Below are 14,412 nucleotides of genomic sequence, written 5' to 3' on the forward strand. Positions count from 1 at the left end.
GTTGATGCGGGGACTTCTTTTGGAAGGTCCCTGATATTTGCCTTACCGGATAATAGGGGTGATCTCCTGTAAGCCACTTTTCTGTGTACCACGTGATCGTACAGATATGGTACATTTTTTAGTGTTTCTTTGAGTACTCTCAACTATACCATGAGTATTCTCGCTGTGAATGTGAGATCCGGGGTTGGTGTCCTCTGAGACACTCTCCAGTCCATGTATGGCTGTTCGGGTCGTTCTAAGTTCAGTGATGCAATCAAGGAGTGCAGATTTTGGGGTAGTTGGTTAATTCCAGCAATTGAGGTCATAGCGCTGGATTCACGCTTACCAGAAAGACGACAGGACGTGCACCAAGATGTAGGCGAGCGCATGTCCTGTCGTCATTTTTGTTTATATGAATCCAGCGCTATGACCTCAATTAGCTGATGATAGTGTGTTGTGTCGTGGACATTCGTTCCCTTCTTGTCCGTCATGTGATAGCACTAAGCCATGTTGCAGGCGTTAAAGCCCCCCACCACCATGAGCTTGTGCCCTCTCACATATTTGCCTTTTCTCAGCGAGGCATCGAAGCTGGTGAAAGATTCCCTCGGAGAGCTGTAAATGTTGAAGATATAAAGCCTTTCATTCCTCTACCTCCTGCAAAGTATCTCCATGAAAGTGTGTTTGATGTGAGTGTTAATGTGATGCTGTTGCGTAGCTCGTGCGTTTTGTGTTACCTTTTCTGTGCGTGCCTTGCGTTCCACTATCTGAATTTCGTACTCTCTGATTCTGATTCCTTCTGTTTGAGTTTCTTGCGGGGCCTAATTCTTTTGAGTAGTAAATTGCAACAGTTTCTGTCTTTTGGTTCCGGTGGATCTACAGTTTTATTGCCATGTCTTGATTCTTGTTCGCATGTATTTCCTCTTATCCTCGCGTGTGATATGTTGGCTTTCTAAGATTTCCCTTATGCATGCTTCTCCGACTGGGTAAGTCGGCTTCTTTCAGATTTCCTCAGATGTTTTCTCCAAAGCTGATGTGCGTTCCCCTACGGCTGAAGTCTTGTTGACATGGGCGATGTTGTACATGTTGTTGTTGTACATGGGCGATGGGCGACATGGGCGATGTTGTACATGTTGTACATGTTGTACGATGTTGTTGACATGTCGAGAGTTGTACTGAGTTGTCCGAGTATTCCCGTTAGGGTCACAATAGCCTGTTGTCGTTACTGCTTCAGGATAGGTTCGAAGGTTACTTGGTGCTGGGAGTTCTGTTTTATTTCTAGTCGTCTTTCAATGGTTTTCAAGTTGCCTGTTGAAGGTTTGCTCGTCCTTGCGTCTTCTGACCAACTCATGCTTTAGGTTCTCATGTTCCTTGTGTCGCTTCTCGACTTCGTGTTCCTCTGGCCTTTGTGTTGCGGGTCCCCGAGAAGAGGTATGCATAGCTCACTGTTTTTATGGCGACCTTGACCTCGATCAGGAGCGTCATCTTTCCCCAGATGTGGGCATTTCTCTCGGCGTGCTGGGGAAGCTGTTATCGGTAGTGCCCGATAGAGTATGTCAAAATTCCGAGTCTTCGTCAATGGACGAGGACAGTGGTCATTTCTTCTGCGGTTGTTCTTTGAATTGTTGATTGCTCACACAGTAACAAACATAAAAAGCAATCACATACCAGCTAGCACGAACAGTATCCTGTGAAAAAATTAAAGGGATGGGCGAGACTGTGTACAGAACCGGAGACGAACAGGAGCGCAAGACTCGAGGTCCTGGGGTCCGCAGAACCGGTGCCTCACCCTGGGCCAACGGTTAGCGCCAGAAGGTGGTGCTGCTGCAGGTCTTTGATGCGCACACTCGCTTGCCTTAATTTCAGAAAAGGCGCCTGCAGTGGTTCCATTGCAGAGGCAACATGCGGACGTGGGGGCAATGTGCCTGCTTATAAACGCGTGCTGGAGCATTTTCGCTCAGGTACGTGTCTCGGACGAGGGCAACCTTGGATGGAGTTCACCAAGCATGTGCAGATTGGCAAGCTCAGTCACTGAACACGCTATTGGAGCCGTGTTTTAAGGTCCGTCCAGCAAGCCAACAACAAAGGGCTAACAGTGGACCGGCTGCCGTCCAAATCTGTGGTGGTTTACGTGCATTTACGCATGTGTAACTTGTGTGCGACAATCTTTCATTTTCATAGTTCAAGTGTGGTTCTTCGCACGACGCGTGAACATCGCACGAGCATCCTATCCATTTAAACCTATAAAAATAAAGAAAGTTTGCCGCATTCTGGGAGGACCGCTTGTCGAGTGCCACTGGTTTCTCTTCGAGTCATTTAGTTGGATTATTGCCGCATGGCACACAAATTTTTCGACAGCATTTTTGGGTAGCTGATTAAGCGGACCGGCTCCAAGAATTACTTTAAGAATTCGCATCGCCTTAACTAGTTTCACTCAGTAGAATGGCTTGTTTCAACGGAAACGCTATAAACTTTCATCGAATGCAAATATGGCAGGCTGTCAAATATCAGGAAACAGCTTCTCCATTCGCGACTACCAGAATAGTTCAGAGCTCTTCTACCAAAGACGACTTTCTGCAGTGTCGAAACAATCAGTGGCAACCAATCTTTCGAAGCCCGAGAGCGAGGCCATGATGCTCCTTTGCACACTTTCTAGCATGGTGCATCTGCTCTGGTCATGAACATCCTACGCTTTTCTCACATAATTCTTTTCTTCCACTAGCCATGCGCTGTTGGTGCATATTGCATCAGCAAGACTCGGCGCATTGCCGCATTATTTTGCTTTCAGTCTTTTTGTTCATGTATATGGCACTTATACCAATTGCCGTCCCTTCCTTTTTAACGCCGTTTTTTCTCAGCAAAAGTGGCAGCCCTAATTAGACTAGGTAGTTTAATGCTTCTCGAAACGGACAGGGACGCAGCATATCGTAGTGCCAATTTAGAAGCCAATAGATGCCCACCAAGACAGCAAGCCACCAAGAATTTATCAAGTCAGCTTAGTTATCGAAGCGTGCGAAGACATTTAAAATAACAATTTCGGAAACATGTCCCTGCACTATCAACGAAAGATTATCATAAAAAATCATCATCCTCATCGTTGTCATCATCAGCCTATCTTATACGCACTGCCGGACGAAGGCCTTTCCCTGTGATGTCCAATTACCCCTGTCCCCCGAGATTCCTCATTTATTCGCCCCACCTACTGCGCCCCCCTTTTCTTGCCACCTTGCCACCCATTCTGTAACCCTAATGGCCCACTGGTAATCTAACCTGCGCATTACATGACTTTCCCAGCTACATTTTCTTCGTGATGTCAATTAGAATATCGGCTACCCCGTTTGCTCTCCGATCCAAACCGCACTCTTTCTGTCACCTAACCTTACGCCTACCATTTTTTCGTTCTATCACTCGTTGCGCGGGCGTTTACGTGTTGTTGAGCTTCTTTGTCAGTTTCCACTTCGCTACATATGTCAGCACCGGTGAAATGCACTGATTGTACAGCTTTGTTTTCAATAATAATGAAAAATTTCCTGTCAGAATCTGGCAGTGTCTGTCGTACGCGTTCCAACCCATCTTTATTCTTTTGTGAATTTCCTTCTCATGATCAGGGTTTCCTATGAGTAATTGACGTAGTTAAACGTACTCCTTCACATACACTTGAGGCTAACTGGCAATACTAAAGTGTAGCTCTCTTCGCCGGCTATTCATCATTAGCTTTCTCTTCCGCATAATATTCTTCAACCCCACTGTTACACTTTCTCTGCTAAGGTAATCTTACCAGAGAAACTGAGGTGTGAAGTGAGAAAGCGAGGTGTGTGTGAAGTGAGAAAGTAATGTGAGCAATCTTCAAACTGAAGATTGCTCAAATATTCGTAGTTGATGCTCACTCCAAAGCCTTCCGTGTTTCATAGCTTGAATACTTCTTCCAAGCACACAGTGAATAGCATTGGCGAGATTCTGTCGGCTTGTTTGATCCCTTTTTTATAGGTATCTTCCTACTTGTGTAGAAATAAGCTGGGTGTGGAAGCTATGTAGATATTTGCGAAGACATTTACGTAAGCCTCCTGGACGCCTTGATTACGTAATCGCTTTATGGCTGCTGGTATCTCCACTGAATCAAATATCTTTTCGTAATCTACGAAAGCCATATAGAGAGGCTCATTGTACACTGGGGATTTCTCAATTGCCTGATTAATGACATGGATCTGATCCATTGTAGAGTATCCCTTCCTGAAGTCAGCCTGCTGGCTTTGTTTAATAAAGTCCATTGTTGCCCTTATTCTAAGTGAAATTATATTAGTGAGTATCTTATATAATACTTGGAGTAAGCTGAATGGCCTATAATGTTTCTTTAATTTAACGTCTCCATGTTTTATGGATGAGTATAATGTCGGCATTCTTTTAGTTCTCTGGGAAAATGGCGCGCTACGAAAGATAAGATAAAATGAAGCAACAGTTTGACTTGCACTGGTTGCTTTGTTTGCGTTATATTGTGTTTTGTAAAGGGACCAACCTAGCGTAATGTGACTAGAAGGAAAAATAAATATTTTCATATGCAATTTTTTTATACCCAGCTTACCATTGATAAATATACGGTATATTCGCACTTCACACAGTTTTTTAAACACTAATTCTGGAAACGTTACTTCAATTAAATCTCTGCACACAAATTACCATGGACATATCACGACCGAAAGTGGCCCGGCTTCTCCCGTGCTACCAAACATATATTTTCGTTCTTCAGGGAGCTGCACACAACGCAAGTCCCCATTAGATTGCGTGAAGAAAGAAGCCCGACAAAAGATTCATATAGGCACCCAGATGTGTCTAAAAAAGGTTGAACAGCCAATAGCGCTTCGCTGTACCGCGTGTGTTGTGTGGAAAGCTGAACAAATAATGACACTGCTGCTTTTTTATTTCACGTCGTAATGATGAAGTGTAGAAATAGTAAACTGGATTTGTATTGACGACTTTCTTCAATTTTTAATGCAAATTTGTTTCTCAATGGTTTTTTAATGTAAGGATGTTTGTCAATAAGCAGTTAAGTAAAATGGCCAGTGCAATTAGCTAACTCATTATTCTCATGATTTTACGAGTGAGGTCCGCTGGTGCAAGTAATTCATCTGCAGTAACATCATTCGGGAAAAAAAGTGTGCAGAATTTCTTCTAAAGTTGTAAGAAATTATGAAATAGCACACAGAAAGAAACACGGAGTGCATATTTGTAGGGCTACAAATATAAACTTTTAGTTGCATGCAGTTGCACTGTTTTAAAAGTGTTGCTCAATATTCACACATTCGCACCGATCAATGTGAGAGGTTTAGAACAGGATTGGTTTAACACGATTACGAGCACCGCTTTTTACGGTATGTTGCTTTGGATTGTGTATATTTGTTTGAGACAAGATGTGCGTGGTCATCTCAGTTGAAGTATAGAACGTACCTGAAGAAATACAGGCAGAAAGCAACACTTACCACATTGTGTTTTGTATGGGGTATAAGTTTGACTCTTAAAAAGACATAACTTGATTTCATTGTTCCCACACCGCTTCTTATCCTTTATACACAAGGAAATCCGCATTTCTTGTGCTGGAAGAGAACACAGCTTTACTCTCAAAACATGGTTTTATTGTCATCAGTATTTTCGTCAAAAATAGAGTTGTTAGAGTAAGCTTTTCGCAAGTCCACAAGGCAGGCAAGGTCACGTGGGAGAAAATAGCGTTACTCACTTTACTGCGACGCTATTTATCAAGCGAACTTATTTGCAGTCAATTCGAAAAGCAAGCATCACCAGTGAAAACATTCAAGAGCAGATTTGTTCAAACTTACACAAATTTTTTTTCAAACCTCCCACATTTCCGCAAACTGCTGAGATTTAGGACTGCCGCCTACAGTAACCCAGTGAATATGACATCGCACTGCTGAGCTCGAGCTCGCGGAATGGATCCCATACGCTGCGGCCACAGGCTCATGTAGGCGTAATGCAAAATGCGCCTCTGTTTAGATTTAGGCGAAAAACACAGACTCCCAAATGGTCAAATTTTTCAGGAGTATTCAGTAATGGCCTCATTTATAATGAGCTCGTCGTTTTTACTCGTATAATCTGTGAGTATAACAAAAATGAAATCTACCTGTGTGATGATTTGTGAAGCATGTTAAAGCCGTAGTAGTACATTTTGTCTGCTCCTCCTTTGTGTGTCTGTGTACGCTGCTGCTACGCCATAATTGTTGCCATGTACCAAAAATTGCACAAGCTGAAGGCAAATACACTGCCGAAAATTATATATTATTGTATGCTCCAGCTAGGTTTGCTCAACGCACGCAGTGTTCTTTGTAAGGTACAGTTCTTTGAAGATATATTATGGGTCTTATCATCCACCTGTTTTAGTGATCACAAAAGTCTCGCTACATTCTCATCTGCAAAATTATGAAATAGTGCCGCCTTTCTACACCGTAATGTATAGTCACGGGGTGGCAGAATTGCAATTGAGATCGAAAACTATAACTTTGCCAGCTTATATTGCAAGAATATAACCCTGGGTGGTGTTTGTGGACCTCCGTATGCTCCTCCTTAATACATGGAAGCGCAATACAATTACTTGTTGCAAGCTACCAGTTCGTATTGATGCATTCTTATAACTCGTCATTTCAACTTACCAGGCAGTAACTGGTCCATTCTTACTCATGACCGCAAGGATTTTAAAAATGCCGAGCCACTACTACTAGCTGTGTTTACCTTTTCCTTAAGCCAACTGGTTTCCGACGGTGCCAGGATTTCTAGTTCTGTTCCTGACCTTGCATTTGTAAGCAGCTCGCTCCTAGACGGCTCTGTTAGTGTCAAAGATAGGACATCTGACCCCAAGTTACTCGTTTTAGTGTGTCCTATTTCTGTCTCGCTATCACCAGTTAAACCTTCCGACACTTATATCAGGGACAAATGCCTTTATCAGAGACCACAAGCATGCGCATGATGATCGAACCGAAATGCAAGATTAAACGCTGCTGTAAACGTATTGACAAGGAACCATGTCCAGGTATAGTACACACTTTTCAGGACAAATGCACGTAGCAAAAAACAAATTTTTTTCTTACGCTCTGTAATCTTACATGCTAGAACAACTCGAAAAATTATGGCGCCATTTGTGAAAAGATGAAAACGATGTCACATAGACGAAAGCATTGGGCGTAGGTGTTGATTTTCCATGTGTAATTTCTAAAAAAAATCTACGCAATCTTCCGGTCCGTTTTTGCGCTGATGACGTCGCACGCACACAGGCCATCTTATGCTCTTCTTAAACCGCTGCCTGATGTAAACATAAGCATAGATGGCATTTGAAATTTTTCGCGTAAATTTTATATAAAAATCACCCAGTCATGACGAAATATTTAACGTATTTTTAACAGATATGTGACCTGGGGGCAGAACATTTGCATACTATATTGCTGTGGGTCAATTGTTACGCGAATGTAGAAGAATGTGCTGAAGTGTAGGTTTGACGAGAGAAGGACCAAGTGAGATCTACCGTCCAGAAGGTTTATTGTTGCTGCCCTATATTTAGTCTCCTCGTACGTAATGTAAATAAACCAATTTTTCTATTATCTCCCCGTAACATCTTGGTGGAAAAGCTGGGTACATCACGAGCCCATCATGGAACTTCGCAGCGGACACTTAGTGGGCCATTCGATCTTGTCGACTGAGAGTCCCCCTGATTCGGTTTCGGCTACCACAACACCGATTAGCCTTGACCCAACTCCGAGATCCTCGCTCCTTTTCTGGCACTGACACCACGGGCGTCAAAGACAGGCTAATCGAATACGAATGAGTCAGCAAGCACAACCGATGGGACATGACTAAAATGCAGGCTAATATCACCTATTACCTCAAAAGAACTGCCCGTGTTTGGTTTCAAATACACGATGAGGAATTGTCCAATTGGGACACCTGCAAGTAAAAGCTGCAGGAACTATTTCAAGAGCCACTTGGGCGGCCAGGATACCACCAAGCAGAAACATTCATGCCGTGCCCAAACATCTACTGAACCGTTCGTTCTTTACGTTCAAGATGTATTAGCATTCTCTCGGCGGGTCAACGACAATATACCTGAAGCTCACAAAGTCAGCCACATTCTTGAAGGCATCACTGACGACACCTTTAATTTACTAGTGTATAATTACTGCTCGACCGTCGATGACATTATAGGAGAGTGCAATTCGTTCACACTTCGTTCGGCTCCCTAGTACCACCGCTACCTCATCGTGTGAAGATTTTCAGCCGCCTGGTGCCGCAAACTTACTGCGTCTTGTCCGGGGCGGGATTGAGGCTCCGTCTTCGTCGGTTCCTCAGCACCGTTGTTACGATGAGCCCCGCCCTGGAGTATCTTTGATTCAAGCTGTTATACGCGAAGAGTTGATAAAAGCGGGCATATGTCCCATCTGTGCACAGCGTCAGCAATTACGTTCAACTTCCCCGCCCACAATCGACTTACCTCGGAGACCACAACCCAAACCAGTCGAGCACACATGACGACAATTCAATATGTTTTAAATGCAATTGAGTGTGTAATATTTACCATCACTGGTCGCTATGGTTGATTTCCATCTCCTCGTCGCGCGTACACTTGCCGCCTACGAAGAGAGCCGGTCCTCGCCCTTTTACGCCCTCAATGACCCGCTGTACTATAATATTGCTGCTCCGACTCCACGCTGCGGCTATCACTCGCTGTCCCCACAGGACCGGATTTCTCCCTCACCAATTGCCCGTCACTCGCCGTCGCTATACCCTCACTGCCCCACTTTCAAAAAACTGACCAGGGCAGCTCCCGGAAGTGATGCTGCATTTGCCAACCAACCCAAAAACCCTCTTTTGATCCTGGCCACCTGAAAAATCTTCTGGGTGTAAAAGTGGATCGCGTGCCTGTTTTGGTGCACATAGACATGGGGAAAAATGATTGGTTATGAGCGCGTGCCTTTCTCGTCGTCTTCGCAAGGTTCTAATGCCCACGGCGTCGCCTGTCGTTCCTGTTCCCGACGGCGGTACATGTTGCGTCATTGGCATGTGTACTTCATCTGTAAGCTTCGCTAGCCACTAGATCTCAGTTCTATTCCCCATTCTGCACCAGCGTTCACACCAAGTCATCTACGACCATGACTTTCTGAGTACTCATTCTGCCCTCATCGAGTTCTCTTCAGGATTTTTGCAGCTGGAACTCCGTTCTGTGCCCGATCTGACCACCTAGTCACCGCCGCATTTATGTATCACCAAGTTTGTTCGTCTTCGACTAGCTACCGTGACGTATGCAACACTGAGCTCAAATCCCGCGGTTTGTCACGACAACTACGTGATCTCTCCTTCCCTGGGTGCCATCTGACAAGGTGTGTAGCCGTGCCTCACTCTGTTGTAACTGTCCCCGCGAACAGGGAATGTATCCCCAGCCTTAACTTTAGACGCACACCACAATTGCTTCGCGAAGGTATTGTATCGTTTGTAGTGTCGACAGAGTAACAGCCTGGACAAGTTCTCAGCAAACGAAGACACCCCAGCATTTCAACACAACTCATTCAACACTTTCAGCACAACTCTCCCAGCAGTCCGGGAGAGTTGTGCGAAGTCGTCAGCCCTGAAGCAACTCTCCAGGTGACTGACCGTCTTCTAGCGGACTGCTCCTGTAAGCGAGTAATCCAAGCCACAAATTATCGTTCATCTGTGACGTCTTCTTTAAAATTCGCTTTACTATTTCAACGCCTTTTTCTGCGAGGCCATTCGAGCGAGGAAACCACGGGCTTGACGTAATGTGTTTAAAATCGTACTTCTTGGCAAACAGTGAAAACTCATGACTCGCAAACTGCGGACCATTTTCTGTGCACACTTCAATAGGTATTCCATACCGTGCAAACACTGCGCTGAGCTATTGCACAACTGTGGCCGTCGTTGTATCACTAAGAAGTTCCACCTCCGGAAAGTTGGATAACGCGTCAAAAACACACAGGTACGATTTTCCGGCCAAATGAAAAATATCAACACCTACTCGGTACCATGCATGTTCAGGCAGTGGGCGGTCCATGAGCGGTTGACTTTGCTACCGATATGCATACTTCTGACAGACTGCACACCTCTTGATGTGTGCTTCAATGTCAGCATTGAGACCAGGCCAAAACAGCAGCTTACGTGCTCGTGATTTGCATTTATTTATTCCAAAGTGGCCTTCGTGAATTATTCGAAGTAGCTCAGGGTGCATGCTAGACGGTATCACCACCTTGCATCCATTAAGCAACACACCACTCAAGACAACAAATTCACTTCCGAAGGATTTTAAGTGTCTGTCATATGTAAGTGCCGCGCGTCGCCCCTAGAAGATCGAAGCGGCCACTAAGCGCCGTGAACGACGAGGAAGACAACGGGTGCACGAGCACGGGTGCACGAGCACGGAGCACGAGGGCGCGCTCGCGGTGTTCGATCCAGGCGGGCAGCAGCTCCGAGCTCCTGGGCGGAACGAGGCGAGGGTTCCTGCCAGGCGAGACGTCCGTGGCAAGGCGCGGAGGACCGCGGAGCCGAGCGTGGACGTCCCAGGGCCCCTGCTGCCAGTGCTCGAGACGTTGGCTGACCCGAGGGCCGCCGGTCCCTGAGCTGCCGCACCTGAGCGTGCCGAGCAGCGTTTCAGTCTGGCACAGATGTTGCTGTGCTAGACGAGGTCCTCACGTGTGACCGCCGCACGTGGATCGCGAGCGGCGCACGAGCTGGGCACCGAGGTCGTGCTGGACGTGCTACAGTCGCACGTCGGTCGCGAGCGACGTCCGAGCCGGACATCGAGGACGTGCGGAGCAAGGCGTTCCCTGGCTGCTGCCACTGCGGCGTCCGAGCGTGCCGAGTCTGGGAACCGTGCTGAACGGGGCCCGAGCGTGTGGTCGTCGCGGCCAGCTCCAGCACGGGAGACCGCACGGTGCCGTGACCAGCGAACTGTGAGCCGCGCAACCCGGGACTGTCTCAGCCCGTGGACACACGGACTGCAGTTTCTGTATATATTCTGGCTGCACTCTCTGTACATATTCATATGTTAAAGCTTGCTTTGAGTTTTATAAACGCGTATAAATGACTCTCTGTCTTTCTTCCGCCTCACTGCGCACTAGCGAAAGTGCCGAACATTCCTAATCACCACAATTTCTGGCGTCCGCGACAGGACTAAGCTCTAGTTCCATCCTTAAGAGCCGCATTTCGCTTGTGTGCAGTGGTCGGAAATGGACTGGGAGAAATTTATTCCGACAGGCAAGGAGCTTGGCTTGTCCGGTAAAGAATTAAGAGAGTGGATTGACCAGCAGCTTAATAGAGAACGCGATAAACGTGCTGAGGACAGGGAAGCAGCGCGAGTAGCCCACGAACAGGAGATCGCTCGACTGACGGCGGAACGAACTTTGCTAGAGACTAGATGTCGTCTTGCAGAGCACGCGTCTGGGACGGTCGAAACCGGAAGCGAACGCGCGGAAAACAGCGGTGAAGCCTTTAGAAGTCCCCACAAGCTTATTCCTCCCTACAACGAGAGCCGCGACGAACTCGACGCGTACATACAGCGCTTCGAGCGGGTAGCCACGAGCCAAGGATGGCCAAGCGACAGGTGGGCGCTGTCATTAAGCTTGTGTTTATCAGGCGAAGCCCTGAGCGTGATCGGACGCATGGCTGCGGAGGATGTCACAGATTATCAAAAGCTGAAGCAAACTTTATTGCAAAGGTTCCGGTATACGGAAGAAGGATACCGTCAAAAGTTTCGGGAAACAAAGCCTGAGAATTCCGAGACAGGGCGGCAGTTTGCTGGTCGACTGCTTGGGTACTTCGATCATTGGCAGCAGATGGCAAAAACAGAGAAAACATATGACGGATTAAGAGATAAGATTGTTTCTGAACAGTTCTTGCTACGTTGCGATGAGAGGCTCGCCATCTTCCTGAAAGAGCGAGGATGCCGCGGCCTCGACAAGCTAGCCGAAGCGGCTGACCATTATTTGGAGGCGCAAAACCTGACAAACCTCGCCAGAGGAAAAGAAGAGAGAGGGATTAGTAAAATAGCCCTGCAAAGCAAGAACTCCGAAACAGAGGCCAGGAGAGGAAAGGTTGAGTGCTTCCTATGTGGCAAGCAAGGACACCGTGCTGCAGATTGTTGGACGCGGTCAAAAGGACCGAAGTCCTTGTCTTGCTGGAAATGCACGAAATATGGACATAAAGCTGACGAGTGCCCGAACATAAACGGCAGCAACATGGAGGCGTCTAGTGCCATTGCTGGCTGCGACCGGATACCTGCCGGCCGGTACGAGGCAAGTCCGGCTCCTACCACTAAATCTGAGGAGAAAACGAGGCCCCCTGTAAAACCATATGGAGAAGACATCTGTCTTGGTCTTCAGACGCAAGAGATGCCGACGGTAAGCGGATATCTCAATGGACACCCTGTGTCGGTGCTGAGAGATTCCGGCTGCAGTACTGTGGTTGTCAGGCGTTCGATGGTGCCGGAAAAGAATTTCACCGGTATCACGCGTACCATTTACCTTCTGGACGGTTCGTTTAAGCGGCTTCCAGAGGCAAAGGTCTATGTAGACTGCCCCTTCTTCCGAGGAAGGACACTGGCACTCTGCATGGAAAGGCCACTCCATGATGTTGTTCTTGGGAACATCGACGGGGTGCTCTACCCTACTGATTTCAATCCACCACATGACCTGTCTGACGTGTCAAAGCGGCACAAAGACTCGGCGACAGCAGAGGAGCCTGTTCGGCACCAAAGCGTGTGCCCGGATAGAGCTACCGTGAGTGCTGCGTCAAACCCTGCAACTGTGTCGACTGAGGCAACCAAGCAGGAGACGGACCCGTCTACGGAAGCAAAGGATGAAGGTGCTACGGAAAGAGATGGAGAAGGCCAGGCGGGCAAGAGACGAGCGTCCACACGGGCTAATGGGCGTGTGAGTGAAGACAGTCTCGGTCGCCGTCGCAAGCGGCGCAAGCCCAGGAAGGAAACGGAGAGACACAGCAAAAGTGTGCCCGAGGGCATTGACCGGAAAGGAGGAACTCCATGTCGGGGTGGGCTCCGTTCTTACCAACGACGCGTCCCTCGGGACCATTCAGACACAAGGTCACACATTGATGTTGCTGAAAGCATCCCCGAGTCACATTGTTACGTATCGGCTGATGACACGTGCAAGTGTTCATTGTACATTGGGAACATGTCAAGCCAGGTGACCAAGGATGAAGTTCGTGCCCTGTCAGATTCCATCCGCAGTGTCCGCTTTGTAAACAGGCACAGTGCATTCCTGGATTTTGAGAGCCCAGAAGTGGCTACTGCACAGCTGGAGCTCCTGCGCAGCAAGCAGCTCAAGGGGAAGCCAGTGCAGGTGGAACCTACCAGACCCCGGAGCAGTTCCACATACAAGCCAGACCGCCTGCTGTATGTGCGAGGGGTTCCTGATGACAAAGGCATGGATACCCTTGGATCCCTATTTCCTGATGCCTTGCTCATTGACCGCCTTGAAGGCAAAGTGCTGCTGAGATTCAAGGACCATGAAAGTGCCATAAGTGCCATAAAACAAGTTATTGCTCGTGATGGGACAAACTACAAGTTCAGTGTCATAATATATGGTACGCGGGAGTGGAAACATAAACATACGAAGACAGTGCGCCGTGCGGGGGCGAAGAGGACAGTGAATCTTGGCAAATACCCGCAAGAGAGTCATCATCATCATCATCGACGCCGGCTTGGGAGCGTCGGCAGTGGCGCCTCAAAAAGCGTGGCGCGAGAGTGTGGCCCGTGGCCCGTGGCGTGAGCAGTGCGCGAGGTTCGGCGGTCGACGGAAAGCAGCTTCCTCGCTGGGCGTCTGGCCCATAGGAGCTATCGCCGGCCGCGCCAATACGCCACACCTGAAGCAACACTGTCGCCCGCTGGGAGGTTACCTCGCCCCGCTCTTCCGCTGGGCACTGGTCCAGGAGGGCTGGCGGTCCGGAACCGGGGCGCTCGAGCGTTCGGGTGAGCGGCCACGGGGCTACCCCGCCAGCTGTGGACGCGACCCGGAGACTGCGGCCGGTTACCTGAGCCCCGCGAGGCGGTCCGACCCGGCCGTCCAACCCGGCTGTCCGACCCAGCTGTCCGATCCGGCCGTTCTACACGGCTGTCCAACCCGCCGGCCGACCCTGTTGTCCGACCCCGCTGGTCACGGCTGTCCGACCCGCCGGCCGACACTGTTGTCCGACCCCGCTGGCCAGCATCGGTTCAACGAGGTCTCAGACACGGTGACATACGCTTCCGCCGGAACTGTAGGCCAATCATAACCCACCGAGCCATAGATATAGTGCATGTCGCCTATGAGGCATTTTGGGACATTGTCACTTGTGTGTGCCGTTATCTGTGTCGTGTACGTCAATACAAGTCTGATGTGTGTTTTTGCTTTCGCGTGCTGCTTCTCCCTTTTCTGG

The 14,412-nt window shown here is 48.2% G+C and overlaps 1 protein-coding gene and 1 long non-coding RNA gene across 2 annotated transcripts in view; one reads left to right on the plus strand and one right to left on the minus strand.

Annotated features, from left to right (window-relative positions):
* Window positions 1–5,450: 5,450 nt before the first annotated feature.
* The window catches only part of LOC139049403 (uncharacterized), an 81,371-nt gene continuing 72,409 nt past the window's right edge, over window positions 5,451–14,412 (minus strand). Inside the window, exon 3 of the long non-coding RNA XR_011508211.1 lies at window positions 5,451–5,564. This is a non-coding gene — a long non-coding RNA (uncharacterized lncRNA). The remainder of the gene's footprint in view (window positions 5,565–14,412) is intronic.
* LOC139049945 (uncharacterized) lies at window positions 12,124–14,384 on the plus strand. The gene has a single exon (XM_070525863.1). It carries the CDS (start codon window positions 12,216–12,218, stop codon window positions 13,764–13,766), a length of 1,551 nt encoding a protein of 516 aa, XP_070381964.1. The 5' UTR covers window positions 12,124–12,215; the 3' UTR covers window positions 13,767–14,384.

The sequence above is a fragment of the Dermacentor albipictus genome, chromosome 9, assembly GCF_038994185.2.
Source record: "Dermacentor albipictus isolate Rhodes 1998 colony chromosome 9, USDA_Dalb.pri_finalv2, whole genome shotgun sequence".
NCBI classification, from domain to species: Eukaryota; Metazoa; Arthropoda; class Arachnida; order Ixodida; family Ixodidae; genus Dermacentor; species Dermacentor albipictus.

Excerpts from the sequence above, each read along its gene's own strand:
- LOC139049945 (XM_070525863.1), top strand. The coding sequence starts at position 12,216 with ATGGAGGCGTCTAGTGCCATTGCTGGCTGCGACCGGATACCTGCCGGC.